We start from the raw sequence: 23,310 nt of genomic DNA, 5'->3' as shown, positions 1-23,310 counted from the left end.
GTGGTGTTGAGTGTGAGATAAATAATTGGCCAGGGCACAGGGGATAACTCCCTTGCTCCTCTTCAAAGTAATGCAATGAGTTATTTTACATCCACTGAGCAGGAAGACGGGGCCTTGGTTTAACGTCTCATCCAAAAGACAGCACGTCCAGCAGTGCAACACTCTTAGTCCTTCACTACAGTGTCAGCCTTGATTTTTCTGCTTCAGGAGTGGTATTTGAATCCGGATCCTTGTGGAATCTTTAGGAAAAGGAATCTGCCATCTCTGCTCGCTCTGGCCCATATGTGACTCCAGGTCTACAAGGGAAGGTCTTAAAGCATCCATATTCTTTTCAGATCACAGTAAAGATTTGGGAATTAGAGATAATTAGTTTAAATCTCTATCCGGATCAACCCAGGTGTGCCATATTGCTACAAGGATAGATTGCATGGAGGTATTTTTTTCATTTTGGGTTTATCTGTGTGATTTCTCACAGAAACAGGCAGGTGAAGCCTGGAGGCAGATTTGAAAGGAGCAGAGAGAGAATCTGCCAGAAGCTGTAGACCAGTAGCAGAGGGCTTTCAGAAACCAAAGGTGTTTTCTGTTTTGGAGTCACTAAACAAGAAAGCAGTGAGGTCCATACCTAAAATGGGTTGTCCACAATCATGCAGAGCGCCGTCTAGCCAGGTGCTAGTGGAAGGACCCCAAGAACTCTTATACCTCAGAGAACAGCAGAAACACCGAGGAGAATCAAAGTGAATTCCTGATACCTGTGGAACACCTTGATTTGATCCCAGGAGATGTGAAGGAGCCCTCAAGAACCTGTAAAACTTTGGGGAACTCTTAGGTGGAAATAAAATTAGAACAATGAGTGCTACCTTCATCTGAGAGTCTAGATCAATGACCATCAACTCAGAAACTCCATTTCGGGTGCAATGTATAGGTGTTAACGAAATATAGTATTAAGTTCTTGTTACTTTGTTATGTTCTTCTGCAGGGTTGCTTTGCCGCAAACCAGTTGCATGTTTATCTGTTGGTGGGTGAGTTGATAATACTATACTGCAGGCTCAGAGACCAATATGCAATGGTGCACATGGTATTTATTTACACAAACAACAAAGCACTAACATGATGTGTGCTTCTCCAACCAGACCCTGCTGTAGACTAACATTAACATGGTAGGGTGCACTACACAGTTATTGGGTCTTACAGTCACGTGGTCAATCTGCTTACATTCTCTTAAAGGTGTATTACCCCTCAGATTACCACATCCCTCCCCCTTTACTTGGAAGTACATTTTACAATATATTAACTATTTATATAAACAAACTATTAACAAATTCAGTCTCTGGAGGCTTTTTCAAATGTGTCGATTGTCATAGTTCTACGACTTCAGATGGTTTATCTGAGGCCTCCCTCTCAGGAGTTATCTGTCCACTCGGCTCCCCAGTAGGAACCTTGTAAGTTACCTCTTCAACTCTCTCAGGCTCAATAGTTCCTACAGGTATTTCCAAAGCAAGAGAAGTTTGATGTAGACTCCAATGGGAATGTTTTCATCATCTTTTGGGCCGAATCGCATGCACGCCTGCTGCCCCTCACCACACCACACCCCCCACCAAGTTCAAGAATACGAAGGGCATCTGTGAAGCAGGTTCTGAGAATCAGGATGTTGGGCAAGTTAACATGAAATGATCTGCTTCCTGTTATGTAAAAAAAATTTTGGGGCCTTGTTGGTAATTTCGCTTTCTCTTCCCATATGATTTCTTTTGATGGGTTTTCTCCTTGGCAGCGCTGACTTTAATCTCAGCTTCTTCTTCAACTTCTCTATTGGTCAGACTAGGCTCAGATATGAGCTGAACTGGAGTGGACTTGAGTAGTTGAGTCTTCCAGCATTTCCTCATCTGTCAGCTCCTTTGAAAACTCAGGAGTCTCAATTTTTAAGGCTTCTTGGCTTCCACGTAGCTGGTTCTTCAGTTTTTCCATTTCTTTTTTATATTTGTTAGTTGTTTCTTGGAGAATTATGTATCGTTGTGCTTTCTCGGCTAATTGATTCTTCATCTCAGCCAGAGATATGCAGAACTCTTTCTGTTCCACCTCATACCCTTTCAGTGGTACAAATTGGGATCTGCAAAAGTCCTTCAGCAGGTTTTCTTTTTCTTTTTGGAGGTTATTGACTTCAACTCTAACTGTTTCCAGAAGCATCAACTCTACGAGTTCTTTTTGTCGAGTCTGTCCATGCTTTCTTTTCCAAACAGCAACATTTTCTGCTTCTGATTGAGATCTCAATAATCTCTCAAGATTGATCTCTCTTAACCAGTTTCTTCCAAGGATACTCAGTCCTCTGCCTGCTATCACCATTATGGGCAGATTTGCAGACTGGCTTCTATATGGTACTGGAACCGTGCATACATGTTTTACATGTGTGTCTTCAGCCAGTATATATCTTTAATTTAGCACCCGAATTTTCCAGTTTTAATGGGCCACCCATTAAACGTATGTTCCCCTATGACTCTCATGGATGCGCCTGTATCCACCTCCATTCAAATGGGTTTTCTGTTGACTTCTACTGTCACGTAGATTGGCTCTGTTTTACCCATTTTTAAGTTGTGTAACGAGTAAATATCTAGCTCTATTTCTTCTGGTTCCTCCATTATATAAATTTCATGACTTCCTTCTTTTTGTTTGAAATTTTGCCTCAATCTCTTTAAAATGTTGCATAATGTGCCTATTGCGATGGCAGTAGATGCACTCGGTTCCAATTCTACTTTTATTAATGTGGTTTTTATCCATTAAACCATTGCTTTTTGCTGGTCTACTAATGGCGTCTGTTTCTCGCCTTTCCGCGGAGCCCTGTGTTTCTGTGCCATTTCTAGCTGATGCCTCCCTCCTGACGTGAAAAACGGTATCATTTTGTGCTTCCTTGATTTCTCCTGAGTCCCTGACTGTGCTTTCCATTGCGAGTGCCAACTCCAGTGCCTTGCTGAAATCTAAATTTGTTTCTGACAACCTTATTTGAATGGCCTCTTTGTTAATCCCACACACTAATCAGTCCCTTAACATGTCATTAATCGATGTCCCAAACTCACAGTGCTCTGTCAGTTGTTTTAAGTCTGCTACATAGAAAGCGACTGTCTCTCCAGGGACACAACACCTTGAATTGAATTTAAAACACTGCATTGTTACCGAGGGTTTTGGCTGAAAATTGCTCTTCACTTGATTCACCAACTCAGCAAAGCTCTTGGAATCTGGGGCGTTGTGTGCCATTAGGATATGGATTAGGCTGTGTTTTACTGCCACATGTCGATAAGAGGATTACTCGCTTCTTCTCCTCCCCCGATATGTTGCTGACCAAAAAGAAAAATGCAAGGCGTTCAATATAATGTGACCAGTCATTGGTGGTCCGATCAAATGGTTCAATGCGGCCAAATTGTGGCTTACTGGAGGGAGATAACTTCGACGACGATGAGGGCTGTACTTACAGTCAGCCTGCAAGAGATTCACTTCAGTTAAGTTTTCACGGCTTTCCTTGGTATCACCAACTGTTGTGTTTTGCCTCGTCACCAGTTGTTAATTTCTACAGCAGGATCGCTTTGCTCACAAACCAGTTGCCCGCTTATCTGTTGGTGGGTGAGTCGATAATAATATACCGCAGATGCAGAAACCAAAATGAAATGAAGAATGTGCTATTTATTTACACACACAACATGATGTGTGCTTTTCCAACCAGACTCTACTCTATACCAACATTAACATGGCAGCTGTTGGGTCTTACAGTCACGTGGTCAATCTTCTCACATTCTCTTAAAGGTGTATTACACCTCAGATTACCACATACTTGCTTTGTTTAATTCTTGTACATTAAAAGTTTTTGTTTAAAATGTGAAACCTTGTGGCTTAATTCTTTCAGTTAATAACTGGGAGTTCGATTATTTTTTAAAAGGTTATTGGACTCCACCGAGATCATAACTGTTTGAAAATATTAAAAATCATTGAAAAAATACTTACCTGTCATTGAGCTCGAAGACTAACCTCAAGCACATATCTTCAGCTAATGACAGCAAAAGCAGGCATGGCATCATGGACAAATGTCATGCAGGAAGCCCTCACTGCTTGTCTCGACAGTAGGCCCTGCTATAGGAAGAAGAGAAAGTTTTTGCTGCAGACAAGTTAAGTACGTACTTTTATGGGCAGTCAGTTGGTGAATGCTCAGCTTTGACACTGACAGGAATACCTGGGCCACTATTTCAGATTGAGCACAATGAGCTGAATTTTATGAGGGGGTTCAGGATTCTGACATTGGGTAATAAGTGGGTCCTGAGCCAGCACTTGCCAGCTCAACAATTTTACCATAGACGACTTGCTAATTGGCAGCCTGTGGTCCCACTATCCAGTTAAGGACGGTGGATGGGCTGCTGATGCTGCTGGCTCTAAAGCCTCAGGCGTGCCACAGGTGAAATGATCGCTGCTGAAGGGTGCAGGAGACCTCTGACCTAAAGCAGGTAAGTGAAAATAAGAAATTACAGGACTGAGTGTCAGAGGAGATTCCCCTCTGAGTAGGCCGTTGGGGCCGGAACTGCTGCATTCCCTGCCTGCAGCCCTTTCTTTATCCCGTGGAGCCTTGCAGCCCACCCACCCACCATCACCACCACCGACTGCAACATGGAGGCCACCTCCTTTTAGCTGGTGGAGTCCCCACCTGCTGCCAGCAGAATGCTGACAGCAACATAAAAAGGCCCCTAATTATGCCTTTAATTGTATAAATCACCTACCCACCTCCTTGGGGCTTGCAGCCTGTCTGCATCCAGTCCTGCTGCCTGGGAGCAGCCCAATCTGGCTCCCCCTGATTTTACTGACTGCTCCCCCCGCCTCCCAACCTATTCTTTCGGGGGCCGGTAAAATCCTAGCCTGTAATTCAGATTGGAAGTTATTCTTTTTTAGGACAGGTATATGCATTTTCCCAGTAGAATAACATACCTTAAAGTTAAAATAATGCCCGGGACAATAACACATTTGAAATATAAAATTTAGGTTGTGTATTTTTATTCACAAATTATTAATAAAATATGATTCATTTTGTTTGCAGTATGTGAATGATGTGCGGACAGTACAGAAGAGATTACAAGATGCAGAGGAGTTAATTGAATATATCAACAGTGAAGAAGCTCTCTTCAAATGGGACCTGACCACTTATCCACTGGCCGAAAATATCAAAGTTACCACTGATCCATACCAGAAGCTTTTTGCCCAGATTCTAAAATGGCAACGAAGTGAAAAGAAGTAAGTTGAGTCCAGAAAAAAGTAAGATGATCCAGAGAGTAATCATTAAATATACAACAGAGGGAGTGTGATAAATGAATTTCTCTGGGGGTCTGTTCTGCATCTGCTGTGTTTTCACACCTGTTAATAAATACTTGTATAAGATTTTTCTAATGTCATCCTACGATGTATGAAGGAGATTGATCACACTCCGAGTTCAGAGGATGGTTAAACTGATTGTGATCAATAAAGTTGGAGAAATTAGTGCAGTTTTGGCACTCTCAAGTCAGTTGTATCACAATCACCTGCAGAGTAAAGCTCCCTCTAAACTGCCCCAATAATGTGCCCTAACCCTCCACCACATACCAATGTGACATTTACAATTTCTCACATCACTCATCCTGAGATTGCCAAATTGCTGCTAATTAATGTTGAAGTATGGACAAGTTTGCATTGTGAACCTATGTCCACTAACAGCTAAGTTAGGACCACTCAAATTCATTTCACATGGTGCCTTTCCAGCAGGCAGTCAGAACCACACCCTGCAGTTGAAGGACCAGTAATTATACTTAACCACTTGCAGAAGTGAAGATTGTGCTTCTTGCAAAGAATTGCTAAGACCCCAAACTAGAGTTCATTGTAAACCAAAGAATTGTTTTAAGTTATTCTTGTTCAGGTAAAAAGAAAATATAAACAACATTCATGGGGAATAGTTAATTGTATGAGACCAAAATGTTGGTATCCTTGTGTAACGGACAGGAAGGGGTTCACTTCAAACAGCTTTGTTGTCCCCTTGCTACCTGTCCGAACAGAAGATGTTTTGAATTAGTGCTCGAATAAGTGGTGGTATATTCACAACCCCTCAATTTTTGTGTGATCCAATTACACTAATAATCCATAGCAAACTCAAATTAACTCAGAAGGTTAGTTTATTTCACACATTCAGAATCCGCGAAAGCAATGTCCACAAGGCCCACTCCACATTCACACAGTAAAGAGGGTGGGGGGGGGGGGCGGTGGAATAGAGAAAAGAAGGTCTACAGTACAAGGTCCACAGAAAAACTGAATATTAGTTCACATGAGTTCCACAGTCCCAAAGTCAGAGTCCAATGAGGAATTCTTTCACATAGGCATTTGGAGTTCGGCTGGCTGGAGACCGGTGTTGTAAGATTCGCTTTTCAGATGGTATTGATGTTGCAAAATGAAGTAGGCATGCAGAGATTGAGTTGGTTCTGTAGGCGATGGTACGAGATCTTCCGGTAGGATCAGGTTAGATGGGCTGGTCGTCCTGTCTGACAGAGCCGACTTCTTTATGGCTTGTCAGATGCTTGGTAAAACAGCAAACTGGGCGTGCAGTTCAGAAATGTAATATTAAGCTGTTCTAAAGGCCAGAGTCTTGGGTCATGTGACCTTCCTGCTCCACATTGATTTCAAAAAGAGATGTTTATCCAACGTCTGGAATTGGCTTTGTTTTCAGGACTGATAATGTCTCAGCCATTATGGGTAGAAAGGGCTGCCATTTATGTTGTGGTTCTGGTATTTGGGAAGCCATTGTCTCAGTAGACCCAGTGACTCCACTGGCAAGGTTGGCTTATCAAATGCAAATCGAAATTGGCCTGACCAGTCCCAGGCTGTCAGGCAAAAAGAGGTGTGACATTCTTGAAGAGGAGAATTCTTTTGTTCTGGAGACTGCTGGGGATTACTCCCAGACAGGATCAACCATCTTAATTGTCTTTGTTCAGCAGAAAAATCCAGTTTAAAAATAAGAAATAGCAATAAGGATTAAGGCCAGAATTTTATGTGCCGCAATTGGACGCGTGGCCAACCCAAACTAGCGTGAGAAAACATCAGGTGAGTGTCCCAATATCACAACAACGTCGCACCATATCACAGCCGTCGAACACACAAAGAAGTTCGAAGCACACCTGCCAACAATCAATGTTCCGATTAAGAGCCCAATCAACCAGGATTTTTAGTGATCCATGCGCTTTACGCTTATCACATGGGCCAATCAGCATGGCAGCTTCAGGTCTCGATCCACGGTGGGATTAAATGCCCAAAAGCTGTTTGAAGGTTGAGGAGTTATGAGCACTACTGTCAGTCATTTGTAGTTCCATTAGAGATAGTTTGTGGCATTTTTGCATGCAAATTTCCTTTGAACAATACTGCAGTTCCCTGAAGCAGCTCCACAGCACTCGTCAGCCTTCAGGGAGCTCATCGTAAACCGCCTGTCTGCACCTCATTTGTCTTGGCGTCGCCTTCTTCCTGCCAGCCCCTGGCAGCGCTGAGCCTCTCTCGGCGTGCGTTTCACGCTGGCTGCCAATTAATTGGCCAGCCAGCGTGAAATCGTCTGTCAGTTGCGATTACAGTCGAAAATACATATTGCGTCTGCTTCCAGGCCCGCTGATCGCACATGCATAACGAGCACAAAATTCAGGCCAAAGTTTTTAACTATATACAATGTTGGGTTTCTTTTCGTGTCGGCAGAACCCAACACTTGTCACAATTGAATTTATTAAAAGTGAAGAATTTTTATTTTTAATCAAATTTAATTTGTATAACAGGCATAAGTAGACATCATTTATGACATTGGGGTCCAGACAAGTGCAAAGTAATACATCCAAGCTTTGTGTAGAGCTTTTCCATTGTTGGTACTCACTGAACAGAAGTATGTATGTAAAGGATGTTATCTACTGACATTTGGTTAGATGAGGTTGCTATGGAAAGATTATTCCATTTGAATTGGAAGAAGATACAGAATAATTTTAGGTGATACCATTGAGTTAGTTTTGGGATTGTGGAGGGAGAACGATTGCCTTGTTGGTAACACAGTAACAGGGTTAGTTTAGTTGGGTGATCAGTCATTGTTGAAGATTTCCAGCTTGGAGAATACAGATTGGATACAAAATTTTTGACTGAATCTCATGGCTTACCTGTGGGGCTGTTGTGTTTGCAGCTATTATATAGCATTGCAGGAAAGGAGTCCATGCTTCAAGGAATCAGATCTGGTTTAGCAACTAATCTTATGTTTGACTATTTTTCATTCTTTTGAACCCAGTCTAACTAAAGGAAGTTAGATTTGTTTGGCATAGTAAAACCAGATAGGCCAGAGGTCATTCTCCTGTCTCTGAAAAGGATATGTAGTAATTAGATTAATTACCAAACCTTTAGGGGGGCATGTTTTGCTTCCAAAAGAACAGGTAGTTATTGAAGAAAAGTCATCCTATGGCTTAGTAAAAAGTAAGTTTTTTTTGTTGTTTTCATGTCTGGTATATGGAAGTATTTGTTTATCCTAACCTATGACATTTAACAGAGTTCCATTAATTTATATTTTGGTTTCTTAAGGTGGATGGATGGCTCCTTCCTTGATCTAAATGGAGAGAGCATGGAGGCAGAAGTAGATGAATTCTTTCGTGAGATTTACAAGATGCTAAAATTCTTCCGGCAGAAACAAAAGAAAGCAGAACTTGAAAGAAGAAAGTCAGCCCCTCGTCGACGACTTGTTGCTGAGGAAGAGGTGGCAGAAGAAAAGAAAGAGAGTGCAAGCATTATAATGTGTGGTGTAGTAATGGCTCAAATCAAAGACTTCAAGGTAGAAAAAAGTAATAAATGTGTTAAACTAATAACGTTGTTAAATTGAGAGCATAGCTTTGATTTTTGTCCATTATCCTGCCCCAACTGGGTGGTATAGCAGCAGAAAAGGCATGAAAAGTGAGTGAAATGCTTAACTGTTGTATTGCCAGCTCAACTTTAATTTTCTTCCCCTGATCCAGCCAGGAGGGCTGCCTATCATCTCTTCCCTGACAGCCATCTGTCAATGAAGATGGGCTAGTTGCTGCATTTTCTTGCCTTCTGCTGCTGATCCCACCAACCCCAGGGACTGCAAGCAGAGTAGTTTTGATAAATTCTGTTAGCCCAGTCCAAAGCTTGTACAAGAAACTTAAGGCTGGTCTTTAGGGCTTTTATGATAACTGTAAATGGTTCCTTTCACTTCAGGAGCTGCAACAGACATTTCTGGCAAGAGAACTGTCTTGCATAGAAAATGGATTGGGGTTAGGGCGGGATCGGCGTATTTCACTGAAGTCTTGACCCAAGTGTCCTGGAATGGGTTGAGGAAAATCTAAACCTATGTATCAGAACTGACATTCCATTTCCCTTAGAATTAACTTTATTTACTATTTAACACAGAATTTATCAAAACTACTCTGCTTGCAGTCCCTGGGGTTGGTGGGATCAGCAGCAGAAGGCAAGAAAATGCAGCAACTAGCCCATCTTCATTGACAGATGGCTGTCAGGGAAGAGATGATAGGCAGCCCTCCTGGCTGGATCAGGGGAAGAAAATTAAAGTTGAGCTGGCAATACAAAAGTTAAGCATTTCACTCACTTTTCATGCCTTTTCTGCTGCTATACCACCCAGTTAGGGCAGGATAATGGACAAAACTCAAAGCTATGCTCTTAATTTAACAACGTTATTAGTTTAACACATTAAAGCTATTAAAGGATTATATGACCTTGCAGTATATTGGAAATGCTTTTGAATTAAGAGAAAGGTTAACACAGGTACTCTAGACTAGCAGACTCGTATTTTGCCTAAAGTAAAAAAAACTCTCTATTTTTGGGTGTCCTCTGCTACCCGTGTCCCAATTCACACCAAATTTCATTTACCCATCAGTCCTGTACTTGCTAATCTGCACTGGCTTCCAGCTAAACAACACCTTGATTTCAAAATTCTTATCCTTCTTTTCAAATCTCTCCGTGATCTTGCCTTCCTTATCTCTGTAATCGCCTCCAACCCTACAACCCTCTGAGATATCTGAGCTCCTCTAATTTAAAGGTGCTATATAAATACAAGCTGTTGTTGTATGTCCGCCCTTTAAAGCCTGAAATTTCTATGGAGTTTCTTCTGACTCACTGCTGTACCTTCGGCTGAATTGCTGGAGAGCTGGCATTAATGGATAAAAATGGTCACTTAACACTTTGGCCGAAATTTTCCATCCCCGTTGACGTCGGGCATCCTGGCATGCATGAGTGGACAATATGGCAAGAAGGCCAAAATTTTATGCATTTGTGAAACCAGTTTGTGATCATCCACTCCACCCGTCAATGACAGGCCGTGTTTCCCACTGCTGGACGCTGGGAACGTCCTTTTAACATATTTGCATCTAATTATAAGCCCTGGTCACCAGAATCATCCCCTCCATGCCGGATCATCCAGGACCATGCCAACGTGTTTCACAACGGCATTTTAAAGGTGTGCACCTGGCAAGCTGAACTTTGAGGGGAACTTGGAAATGAGTGCACACTTGTGAGGGTTGCTTATTTGACTTCAATGAAGAGGCGCCACACATACAGGTGAGGGCACAGGCAAGTCGCATTTTCCTGGCTGGCTGACAGTGCAGTGCCGGGGCAGTTGGGGCGAGTTGGGGCGAAAAGATGGTTTGATAGTACTGCACAAGCACATCCAGGTGGGTGTGGAGTGAAGCGGCCTCACATTAAGGAAACCTTGTATAAAGTGAGCATTCTTCTGCAGCTGAGACAGTTCAAGTGCAGCTACATTGACATGCTTGGAGTCAGGCCTTTAGCTTATCTGCCCACTCAAGCAATGCAGAGGCATGGAAGCGCCACTAAATGCTCCTTAAATTTTCACCCCTTGGGCACAGACAGCAAATCAATGAGTGTTTTAGGGAGCTGCAGAACAATTGGACAACTGAGCAAGCTGTACAATCTCCTTGCGAAAACTGACCATGGAGCAGTCATTGATGGAGGCGCTCACAGCCCTTTGCAATGTCTTCATTAAGTTTTGGACCAGTCCACCCCATGGTTCAGGCTAACAGTGCAGCCTTGCAGTGCAAGTTAGGAGAAAAACTGCAGCTGAGCTGAGAGCACAGCATGTGCAGCCAAGTGGGCGAAGCTGCTGCCAATTGGTCAGATGGAGTGGGACAGGGGTCAGTGTGGTTTTGGGTAGCCATGCAGCGCACTAAACTCTGGCCATCCAAGTGATGGCCAGCACTATCCATCATGCATTAAGATGGAGCTGGAGCTGCACACGTAACCATGAGAGGTGCCGAGGAGACCAACGCTAACCCATGCGTCTCTATCTTTCATCCTGCAGGAGGAGTACATCAGGAGCGTGAAGCCTGGTAACCAACTGTATGCCTCATGGCTTACAGGGAGCGTAGACAAAGGAGGTGGAGGTGCCTGGCTGGGCAAAGTTTGGAGCACAACCCTCAAGAAGAAGGGGCGGATGGGGCTCCTGCGTACGCCAGAGCCACAGTGAGCGGTCACGAGTCGGCGCCTAGCTAGACCCAGGGCCTATAGATGGCATCTGTCATTCCTGCAGATGACTGAGAGCCAATGTCACTGAAGACTGTGCATATCTAGGGAACTGGTTGGTCACATCTGCCACCTGCTACAGGGTTTGGTGCCATAGGGACATGGAGGGCATCCACTGCCAGTGGCCGTGAATATGACCGTGGTGCTCAATTTTTACACCAGTGGCTCCTTTCAGTGCTCCACAGGTGACCTGTGTGGGATTTTGCAAGCCTCCACACACAAGGAGGTCACGGACACCATATTTACGAAGGTACACAACTTTGTGCATTTCGCCTAGGATCAGGAAAGCCAGGAAGCAAGACCACTGGGATTTGCCCAGATCTCTGATTTTCCACAGGTACTGAGTGCCATAGACTGCACGCTTAGATCTCTGTGGCAACAAGCGGTCACCTACGTCAACCGCAAGGGCTTCCACTCGCTGAATGTTCAGCTGGTGTGCGACTGCCACAAACGCATCCTACAGGTCTGTACACGATTCCCAAACTCTTAGTATGTCTCAGATCCCTGACGTCTTCCAGGGTCCACAGAGACTGCAAGGTTGGCTTCTTGGGGACACGGGCTACCCACAGAGGACATGGCTGATGACACCCATTGGGCGGCCTTCAAGTGCAGCAGAGAGAAGGTACAATGAGGCACATGCTGCAACTCGCATTTTGGTGGAGTAAACCATTGGACTATTGAAAATGAGGTTTTGTTTCCTGGACTAGTCTGCCGGAGCCCTGCAATACAGTCCACAGAGGGTGTCACACATCGTTGTCACCTACTGCACCCTTCACAACCTGGTGCTTTAATGGGGGGAGAAGCTGGCTGAGAAGGAGATGGAGGAGCTGCAAGTATCTTTTAATGAGGAGGATGTCAACAGGGATGAGGGTGAGGAGGCCCTTGAAGCTGAGGCTGACGGCAATGAGGCCTTCATGTTGTCCAGACGAGGCAGACATGTTTGGAAGGCCTCATAGTCGCTAGATTCATGGAGGATAATGATGACATGCAGTGAAGAGGCTCCATAGATCCTCACATTGCATCTATGGACGTTTCACTCCTGCCTGGCTGATGTCAGTGCACATACCCTCTGATAAGGTTCCTGTCATGGAGATGCAGCAGATGCCCATTGTCCGTACATTTCAGGAGGATGATGACAACATGCTGAGGGGACACTCCATAGATCCTCACATAGCTTATGTGAATGGCTGACTCCTGTCCTGGCTGATGGCAGATCACTAGTGCTCTGTGAACAGGGTCATATCACGGAGACAGGAAACTTTAACTTCTCCTGATCCTATGGCATCCTTCGTGAGCTGAACCCTTCAGGACCACACTGTCACCGAACACAGATGCTGATGTTATGTGGAGCCATTCACAGCTCAAAGGTGCTGAGAACACACAGGGAAAGATATGGAACTCTGTGCTGCTGGATCAGGACATACTGGCAGCCTGATTGAGGTGCAGGCGTGATTGATGTGTCCAGTGACTGTGAAGGCACACCATCAGAGCACAGGGAGGAGGCCCTGGACTAAGACACCTGCCTCTATCTTGTGCAGGAACCAAGCTTTCACTTAAGACTGACACAAACACTGCTGATCATAACAAGGAACCATAGTCAAGGAGACATTCTTGGGAGTTTATTTACAATAATGAACATTATGTATAAGTGATTAACACCCATGCCCAGGCTGTGCAATAGCCAAGTGGTTACGGTACTGGGTTTGTAACCTCAAGATCAAGAGTTCAAATCTCACAATGGCAAAACTATGAAACAATGTAACTTCATCTGAAACAGATGGAAATGGGTTTGTACTCAAAAGAGTTACATCTTCTTAACTTCCCAACCACTATGTCTTGGTGCTCCCTGGACATCCTCAGTGGAGGTGGAGGCAGTCTGCTGACTGCTACACCTTGTCTGTAATGACCTTGGCAGGCGTCCTCTGGAGGACCAAGACCTGGAGGGACACGGCCTGCTTTTGGGGTCCTGCTGTGTGGCAGTGGCACCCTCCATGGCCGGTGGAGCTGGAACAGCTGGGGTCACAGGAAGAGGGGATTCGGATGGGTCGGACACTCCTGGAGTCACCTGGGTGGATTGCTCCAGGGTGTGCACCTGCTGATTCTCCTCCCTCTGGGTGCCTGAGAGTCCCTGGCTGACTCCTTGAGGAAAAGGGGAAGCTGGAGTGAGATCGAGCTGCCTCACACCCCTCTCACGTACACACTGTTGAAAACCAACTATGGCATCAGTGATGGAGTTCAGCCCGTGCAGCAGTGCAGGACCGATGTCCTGGACCAAGATCTCTATGGCGGCCTACCAGTGTTGACTTTGGTGCATTGGCGTGCCGGTGCTATCACCTTATATTGAATGTGGACAGACTCCTCCATCATGCCTTGCAATCTGAGGAGTGCAACGGACATCCCTTCCTGATGTTCCCAAGCTTGCCTTTGCAGCTGCAGCAACTGAGAGATGACTGAGTCTAGAGGCTCCTCATCTGACTCAGACTCAACAGATTTTTGGCCTCCAGCAGTCCTCCGAGTGCCGGAAACCTGGGAAGTCCCTGTCGCCACTTGTTGTGGATCAGACAGTGCGATGTGCTCACTAGATTTGACCCAAAGCTACTCTAGAGCTTGCTCCCACCAAGGTGTGTGTCTCTGCGCTGGTGGGAGTGTGGGTGAGTGCTGGAGATGGGTCTACAATGAGGGTGTCTTCTTCCAAGGTGTCTTCAGGGCTTGGGTGGAGGACCTGGGTCGTGGACCCCCTCGCTGCTTCCCAGATGTGCCTGCGAAAGCGAGAAGCGATAATTAGAGCATGGCAGAGGACTGGGGAACAGGGGAACTGACTTGGTTGTCTGGTGGATGTTGCACTGCTGGATCCTCACTTGGTTGAGCACCGCCGACCTCACCATCACCACAGGAACAGTCCAGATCATTACCAGCCAGATGGATAACTCTATTTTCAAAGTCTGTTAGGACCTTAATGTCAGGCATTCCTTCACCAGTCTGAGACCCCTCTCTTTTGTTATGTACCAGCTTGTCCTGCATGAACACAGATGGAGAGAGTGTAAGCAGGATGCCTAACATGCCAGATGATAAGGATGCCTTACATGTGTGGGTGGTGAGTGGTGCCATGGACAGGATGAGGACACGCTCTGCAGGGCAAATGAAGGTGTGTTTGAGAGAGTGAATGATGATGTCCCTTGAACAGGCAGTGAGTGAGATCCATGTGGATGTGTGATGGAATTGTGAGTGTGAGTTGAGAGTGATGAGAAGAGTGACTTACCCTGGCGGAACAGAGGAGACCATTCATCCTCTTTTGGCACTAGTTGGCTGTCCTCTTTTGCAGGGCATTGGCGCTGACCACCACTGCAATGACCTCCCATGTTGGATTTGTCATCTTGCTTGCTGGTCTTCGCCCTGACTGGCATAGAGGACATTGCAGTGAGCCTCCACTGTGTCCAGTAGGCGCTTGAGGGACGGAAGATAAACCTGGGAGCAGCATGTTTCCTAGCCTTGGCAGCCATCAGTTCCCAGCAGCTTCCTACCCCTTGGAGAGTGCTAGCTCTGTGCAGGGCCGGCCTTTAAATATGGCGCCCAGATTACTGAAGGTCTGAAGTGACAGTGGGGCAGGCGAATCAGAGGCCACCCCGCCAGCAATCTAGCATGTTTCCCGAGAATGTATTATTAATGAAGCTGAGAAAGGGACGATATGGTGCGAAAAGCTGCTATTGTGGCTGGCGGGTAAAATGTCCTTTTCCCCACCTGCTACTTCATTTGGTGCAAATCTGGGACGATAACATCCTTTTTCTCCTGCGTTTCTGCCAAAGGTACTGTGGAAGTTTAGAGAAATCCCATGGAAAGTCTCTCCCGATATGTTTGATGAGTTGAATGTAGGCAGCAAAGCAGTTGAACAGCTTTTGGAGATGTATTCAATGAATTATATTTGTTTTAAAATAAGATGAAATTCTTGAGTGCAAGGATGCTGCCAAAAAAACCTTATGCACATCTGTTAATTCTTTGATAATATGAGCAGTGAAACCAATCAATCATAGCAACCACATGGTCAAAACTAATTATGGAAATCTGCTTCCAATACTTTTATTCAAGTTTGCCCAATGTCCTGGAGAAAGCATTGCCCAGTATAATGCAAAGCTACACAAAGCAGAAGATTTTCTAGGTCCTGGTCTCTGCTGAAATCAATTGGTTTTGGTTAAGAAAAAAGTTGAGTTGTTACAATTGACATTAGAATGAAAGAAGAAGAGAATAAACAGCCAGACTTCCTGGGCAGAATTTAACGTAGGCAACGCGAGTCTCACCTGCTGGCTGGAGAGCCAATGAGAGCCCTGCATTGCTGCTTTTCGAGAAGGCCCGCCACATTAATTGCCAATCAGACACTTAACTTGGCAGCAGTAGGCCTTTCCCAGGACCAAGAACCCAGGGACAGAAATCCAGCCTGCTGAGGACTACCAGCTAATCAGGGGCTGCCTACTCTTAATTGCTCGGCAGCACCACGGGGGAGGTGGTGGCTGCTGTCAGTAATGCACCCATCCGAGGCTCAGGATCGCTGAGGGACCCAGGCTGCAGGTGAGTGGTGGCAGAAGGGGGAATCACAGGGTGAAAGTAATGGGGGCAGTGAGTTGGCAGCAAGGGCAGGGGGGTGGCTCTCAGTGGGCTCTCCCTTCCTGATGCCAGGTCCCTTGATCGGGCACTGAATGCCTCTGAATCTGAGAGGGCCCCCCCCCCCCCCGGCACTTCCTGAAACCCATAAACAACCCTAACAGGGTTTGCTTTTCAGGCTGCTGGGTGAAACCAGTGGTGGTGAGCTGAGACCCTTAAGTGGGCATTAATCGCTTACTTACTTAGGGCAGAGGCAGGAATGTGGCGGGGTCCACACCCGCCACCAAACTCACCACTGGGCAGGGCATTAAAATCCACCCCCCTTCCTAATTTCTATTCAGTGACTGCTGCTGCAAACTGGACTTTCATTGAGAATAAGATTGAGCATGACAGTGATGATTTCTATGTCAAATAACCCATTGATATTTGATGTCTTGGCACATTGCATCCATGCATAAAAGACAATGAGGTACTGAAGCTTTGCTAGTGCCTTTTGAACCATATACTGTCAAGCCTGCTCTCCTGAAGGAGGGGAGGGGAGAATAATTAAAGAGGTGGGGAGAGATTCTATCTTCTAAACTATTTCTAAATAGTTTAAGTTTTGACATATATTACATTTTAATGTAGAGATGTAGCTACACCAGGAAAGGCTAGATTTAAGTTAATGATACTGAGTTAGATTAAAACCCCATTAATGTGACAATTATTTTCTCTGTTCCACTAATCTAAGACAACATCAAATACTGTTAAAGAGTCATAAGGACTTGAAACGTTAACTGTATTCCTCTCTGCAGATGCTGTCAGACCTGCTGAGTTTTTCCAGGTATTTTTATTTTTGTTTTTGTTTTGGATTTCCAGCATCCGCAGTTTTTTGCTTTTATAAATACTTCTGTTGGGTAAAGCTGTGAAATTATGCTACTCTTTTTAAATTCAAATTTGTGTGTCCAAGAGTATAAAAACAAAAAATTATTAAAACAATGATAACTCAATCATGCCTGCAATTTTTTTTAATCTACTAAAAATATTTTGTTTTGATTTGTTTGTTTTACTGTCTAGGAAGTTGTCCCCCTTGTGTCTATACTGTGTAATGCTGGTATGAGACCTCGGCACTGGGCACTGATGTCTGGAATTATGGGCTATGATTTGACCCCAGATTCAGGAACAACTCTGAGAAAGATGTTAAAATTGAATCTCACTCCATATTTGGAAAAATTTGAAGAAATTAGTGCTGCCGCCACCAAGGTAAATATGGAGCTATATAAGGATAATAACTCATAGCACATAATGTTGGAAGCAGAAATGCTGCTGTTGGCTGTAAGCACTTTCAAACATCCTAATGTCATGAAAGGTGATAAGTATAAAAGGTATCCAATTCTGGGCACCACACTTCAGGGAGGATGTCAAAGCCTTAGAGATGATTCATAAATGATTTACCAAAATTATACCAGGAGTAAAGGACTACGGTTAATTGTACAGTGTAAAGAAGCTGTGATTGTTCTCCTTAGAACAGAGAAGATTCAGGGGAGATTTAATTGAAGTATTTCAAATTATGAAGGGTTTTGATCGGGTAAATGAGGTGAAACTGTTTCCACTGGCAGGAGAGTCAGTAGAGAACCAGAACCACAGGACTCCAGTTTAAGCTAAATGGCAAAAGAACCAGAGTTGAATTATTTTTACACACATTTTTGTGAGCTGAAATGTATTATATTTCTGACGCTTGCTGGAAACAGATTTAATAGTGACTTTCAGAAGGGAATTGGATATGCACTTGAAAAGGAAACTTTGTCAGGGTTATGAGAGAAGAACAGGGGAGCACGACTAATTGAATAGGATTTTCAAAGAACTGGTGCAGGCTTAATGGCCTCTTTTTGTGTTGTATGATTCTATTCCATGTACATTCATTTCTTACTCTTCTTACTTTCTTTTTGAAAATCTTGGTTTTTTTTATTCATCCTTTAAGAATTATATTTGTAATACTGTTCCCCGCAAAGTACGAGTAACCCAAAAGCAATTAAGCTTTTAAAAAGTACACTGATAAAATATTATTTAATTGCTTTTAAATAAAATATATTGAAACAGAAAATAATTTCTTAACAAAATAAGATGTTATTCAGTGAGATTTTTCTTTAGGAATTCTCATTGGAAAAAGCAATGAATATCATGGTGGAAGCCTGGGAGACTATTATCTTTAATACAAGCTTATATCGGGACACTGGGATCTCTATTTTGTCAGCTGTGGATGAGATTCAGGCTATCCTTGATGATCAAATTATCAAGACACAGACGATGAGAGGGTCACCATTCTGTAAACCTTTTGAACAGAAAATCAAGGTGAGTACTCTTGATAACAAAATATAAATATAAATCAAAGTTAACGGGCAGGACTTACATCACAATTAAAAATGAGCAACTAGCAAAAAACTGAGCAGATAATCTTTATTTTCTTTAAGTCTGCCATTCTTGTCATTAGCAAAAATGAGAGCGTTCAAAATTGAAGGCAATCTTGTGGCATTAATTGGGAGATTGGAGGCAGAGAATAGGGATAAAGGGCAGGTTCATTAATTGGCAGATTAGTCAAGTAGTGTCCAAAAGGGACCTCTACTGGTCTTTCAGCTTTTCACCATATCTGCCAGTGACTTGGATGAAGGATGGAGGATTGTGAGTTTGCAGATGACTCAAAGTTAGGAGGCACTAAAAGTTGTAGAGATGAGGGCAAGAAGTTATGAAGGAACATTGACAACTTAAATGACAAAACTGCTAGATGGAATTCAATATAGGGAAGTGTAACATCATCCACTTTGGATCTGAGGAAGACAAATTTGAATGTTTTCTTAACAGTGAAAGACTAGGACTTATGTGTAAGCATTGAAATTTAGGGGCAGAATTTTCTCCCCGTCGGTGGGGGGGGGGGGTTCAGGACCGGGTGCATGCAGGCGCGTCTTCGATCTGTGCCGCCATTTTACCTGGGTGGGCCAATTAAGGCCTGCCCAGCGTGATGCCCGCCAGGAAGCACTATGCGCTCCCTGTGTGGGCGGGGCGGGGGGGGGTGGCTGGGGGGGTGCAATTCCCTCAGCTGAGAGTGTGCTCTTTTGCACATGCGCGCGAAAGAGTGCACTCATCTCCCTGAGGCTAAGTGCTGCCTCAGGGAGATCAGCGCCAAATTCAAAAATATTAAAAATATAAAAATAAAATTTCCCTGACATCCCCTCATGTGACACTGTCACATCAGTTGGTACATGTCCATCATTTTTAATTAAACTTTTATTAAAGTTTTAAAAACCTACATGAAACCTCATCCTGCCCATGGATGAGGTTTCATGCTTTTTCTGAAGCCTGCCAGGGCTCCCGGCCTGCCCGCCAACCTTAAGATTGGACGGGCAGGTCCTTTATCTCCTGCAATTACTTTTTAAATGGCCTCAATTGGCCGTTGACAGATTGGTGGGCGCACAGTTGATTCGGCTGTGCCCCTGCTGACCTGAAAATTGAAATGACACGGGATGCCATCAGGAGTTCCGCCCAACATCACCCCGCGTCATTTTACACGTTGGCGTGTGGGTCCCGCCCCCCGCACACTGACCGGGAAATCCTGCCCTGGGTGTTCATATACACAATCTCTGGAAGCTAGTGTACAGATACAAAAATAAAGCAAGAAGGCCATTGGAAGGTTGGCCTTTGCATCTGCTATAAATAGAGCTAAGTGTACACACAACTAGTGGATCAGGACAGAACTCTGAATTACTTCCACATTCAATCTCAAGTGGTGGTGGACAAATAAACAAAGGATGGATGGAGGAAGAAATATTGTCTTTGTCCCCAATGAAAGGAGAACCTAGCCTTGATTGCAAAAGACAAAGCTGAAATGTTTATAACCATCTTGAGGCAGAAATGCTGCATAGATGATCCTTCTTGGTCTCCTAAAGAACTAACCACCTTCACAAGTGCGAATCTTCAGTTAATTCAGTTTATTCCACTTGACATTAAGAAGCGGTTGAGTGCACTGGACACTATAAAGGCTTCAAATTCTTACAATATTCTGGCTTTGGTGCAGAAGAACTAGCTGCACCCTTAGTTAAGCTGTTCCAGTACAGCCACAACACTGTCATCTATCCAGCAATGCGGGAATTTCCCAGGCATGTCCTGTCCATAAAAATCAGGCCAAATGCAACCCATCAAATGATCACCTCATCAGCTGAGGAATTAGCAACAATGTTAACAAACAGCTCACCAATAACCCAGATTTTGATGCTCAGTTTAGGCTTTGCTTGAACAATTTGACTCCAAACCTCACTACAATTTTGGTCCCAACATGGCGGTGAGTTAAACTCCAGATCCATGATGAAAGTGACTGTGCCTGACACCGAGGCAGAGCTTGACTGATTGTGGCCCAAGGAGCCCCCGTAAAAGTTAATTTAATGGAGATCATGGAAAACTCTCCAGTGGCCATTTGAGGCCATTCATCTCAGCCCCAGGATGTTGCTGCAGGAGCTCTTCAGAGCAGTATTGCAGCCCCAATTATTGCCCATGGTTCAGCTCCACCGCAATTCTTCAGATAATTAAGCAGTATATGCCCCATGTGCAGCAAATAATAAGTAAATGGCAAGTATTATTTGTGTCATACAGGTGCTAGGTAGTGGCCGTCTGCACAAGAGTCTAACCACCTCCCCTCAGCATTGACCAGAAACTGAACTGGACCAGCCACATCAATACTGTGGCTACTAGAGGAAGTCAGAGGCTGAGTATTCTGCAGCAAGTGTCTAATCTCTAGACTTCTGAAAGCCTCTTTAACAGGGCACAAATCAGGAGTGTGATGGAAAGCTCTCCACATGGTTGCAATTGCAACAACACTCATGAAGCTTGACACCTTCTAAGGCAATGCAGTTTCCTTGATTGGCACTTAGTGCATTGGTTTAAACATCTGCTTCCTACACTATCAGCATACCGTGACAGCGGTGTGTGCTATTTACAAAGTGCACTGCAGCAACTCACCCAGCCTTCTTTGGCCACAACATGCAACCACATGACCTCTGCCAACTACAAGGACAAAAATGGCAAGTGCATAAAAGTATCATCACCTCTAAATTCTCCTCCAAGTTGCACACCATCCTGATCTGGACACATACAAAAGCAAAGTACTGAAATACTGGAAACCTAAAATAAAAACAGAAAATTCTGGAAATACTCAGAAGGTCAAGCCGAATCTGTGGAGAGAAAAACAGAGTTAACGTTTTGAGTTTGTGACCTTTTAGAAATGTAATAGGCTTTGAGCAAGTGAAAGGAGGAAGATGGGGTAGAAGAGCAAAAGGGAAGGTCTGTGATAGGGTGGAAAGAAGGAGAGATTAATTGACAAAAGGTTAAATGGTACAAAAGCAAAAGGGAGTGGTAATGGATAAAGTAAAGAAACAAAAGATGTGTATAGATGAAATGCGAATGGCTGGATAGCAGCTGTCCAAATGCAAAAAAATGAATAAAGAAAGAAATGAGGAAAAAAAACAAAACCAGTTAAAAAAAACACAAAACAAAATGGAAACAGAGGTTATGATCTAAAATTGTTGAACTGAATGTTGAGTCCAGAAGGCTGTAGAGTGCCCCCAAGTCAAAAAATTAGGTGCTGTTTCTCAAGCTTGCATTGAGTTTCATTGGAACATTGGAACAGGCTAATGACAGAAAGGTCAGAATGGGAGTAAGGTGAAGAATTGAAATAACAAGCAACAGAAAACTTAGTCATGCTTGCAGACTGAATGGAAGTGCTCTGCATAGTGGTCACCCAGTCTGTATTTCAAATAAAAAACAGAAAATGCTGGATATACTCAGTAGGGCAGGAAGCATCTGTGGAGAGAGAAACAGAGTTAACATTTCTGGTCAATGACCTTTCATTTGATCTGAGAAAAGTTAGAAATATAATCGGTTTTAAGCAAGGGAAAGTGAGGAGGGAAGAAAAAGAACAGAAGATAATGACTGTGATAGAGTAGAAGGCAGGAGAGATAAAATGACAAAAGCGTTGGTGGCACAGGGCTAAAGGGAGTGGTAATGAAATGAGTAATGAAACAAAAGATACATCTAGAGGTGGTGTAAATGACAGATTGATGAACAGCCATAGTCCAAAAATAGAAACGAGAAAAAAATGAGACCAAAGCCAAATCCTGCAAAGAAAAGGAAACAAAATGGGAGTAGAGATTATGGTCTGAAATTTTTGAACTTGTTGAGTGTGGAAGGCTGTAGAGTGCCTAATTCAAAGATGAGGTGCTGTTTGTCAAACTTCCTTTGAGCTTCATTGGAACAATACAAGAGGCTGAGGATAGAGAGGTCAGAGTGAGATCAAGGTGGGGAGTTAAAATGACAGGTGACTGGAACTCCAGTCACCCTTGTGGATGGAACAGGGGCGTTCTGCAAAGCGGCCGCCCAATCTGCATTTGATCTCCCCAGAGTGGAACAGACCACGTAGTGAGCAGCAAATACAGTATTTTAAATTGAAAGAAGGACACATAAAACATTGTTTCACCCAGAAGGAATGTACGGGATCTTGAATTGGAAGGGGAGAGAAGGTAAAAGAGCAGGTGTTGCCTCTCCTGCACTTACATGGACAGGTGCCATGAGAAGGGGAAAGGGTATTGGAGGTGGTTGAGAAATGATCAAGGGTGTCCTGGAAGGAAGTGTTCCTTTGGAATGCTAAAAGGGGAGGAGAGGGAAAGATATTTTTGGAGGTAGCATCACACTGGAGATGGTTAAAATGACAGAGAATGATCCGTTGAATACAATACTTTTGGGGTGGAAGGTGAGGACAAGGGGAACCCTGTCATGGTTCTGGGAAGAAAGAGAAAAGGAGAGAAAAGAAGTGCAGGGTCAATGGACGTAGTCAAGGGCTCTGCCAACCGCAGTGGAAGGAGGGCTGATGTGGGGGGAATGCAGAAAGAGGGAAGACATATCAGGAGCGCTGGTATGGAAAGTTATATAATCAGAACAGGTGTGGTGAAGACAGAAAAACTAGAAGAATGGAATGAAGTCTTTACAGAAAACAGAGTTTGAGGAAGTGCAGTCAAGGTAGCCAATAGAATGTTGATTCTCACATATAAAACAGTAGAATGCAAGTCAGAGGAAGTTGTGATCAAACTTTATTGAGCTGTGGTTAGAATGCATGAATAATAACAGCTT

General features: G+C 44.0%; 1 protein-coding gene across 1 annotated transcript in view; it reads left to right on the top strand.

The window, feature by feature from the left end:
* dnah12 (dynein, axonemal, heavy chain 12) overlaps nt 1-23,310 on the top strand; it is a 357,153-nt gene that overhangs the window by 104,157 nt on the left and 229,686 nt on the right. Inside the window, exons 16-19 of the mRNA XM_041191445.1 lie at nt 5,063-5,256; nt 8,581-8,827; nt 17,218-17,403; nt 18,292-18,492. Coding sequence (XP_041047379.1) covers nt 5,063-5,256; nt 8,581-8,827; nt 17,218-17,403; nt 18,292-18,492 — 828 coding nt within the window. The remainder of the gene's footprint in view (nt 1-5,062; nt 5,257-8,580; nt 8,828-17,217; nt 17,404-18,291; nt 18,493-23,310) is intronic.

The sequence above is a fragment of the Carcharodon carcharias genome, chromosome 7 (assembly GCF_017639515.1).
Source record: "Carcharodon carcharias isolate sCarCar2 chromosome 7, sCarCar2.pri, whole genome shotgun sequence".
Lineage (NCBI taxonomy): Eukaryota > Metazoa > Chordata > Chondrichthyes > Lamniformes > Lamnidae > Carcharodon > Carcharodon carcharias.
The sequence above is the reverse complement of the archived record's forward strand: the minus strand, read 5'-3'. Positions and strand labels throughout refer to the sequence as shown.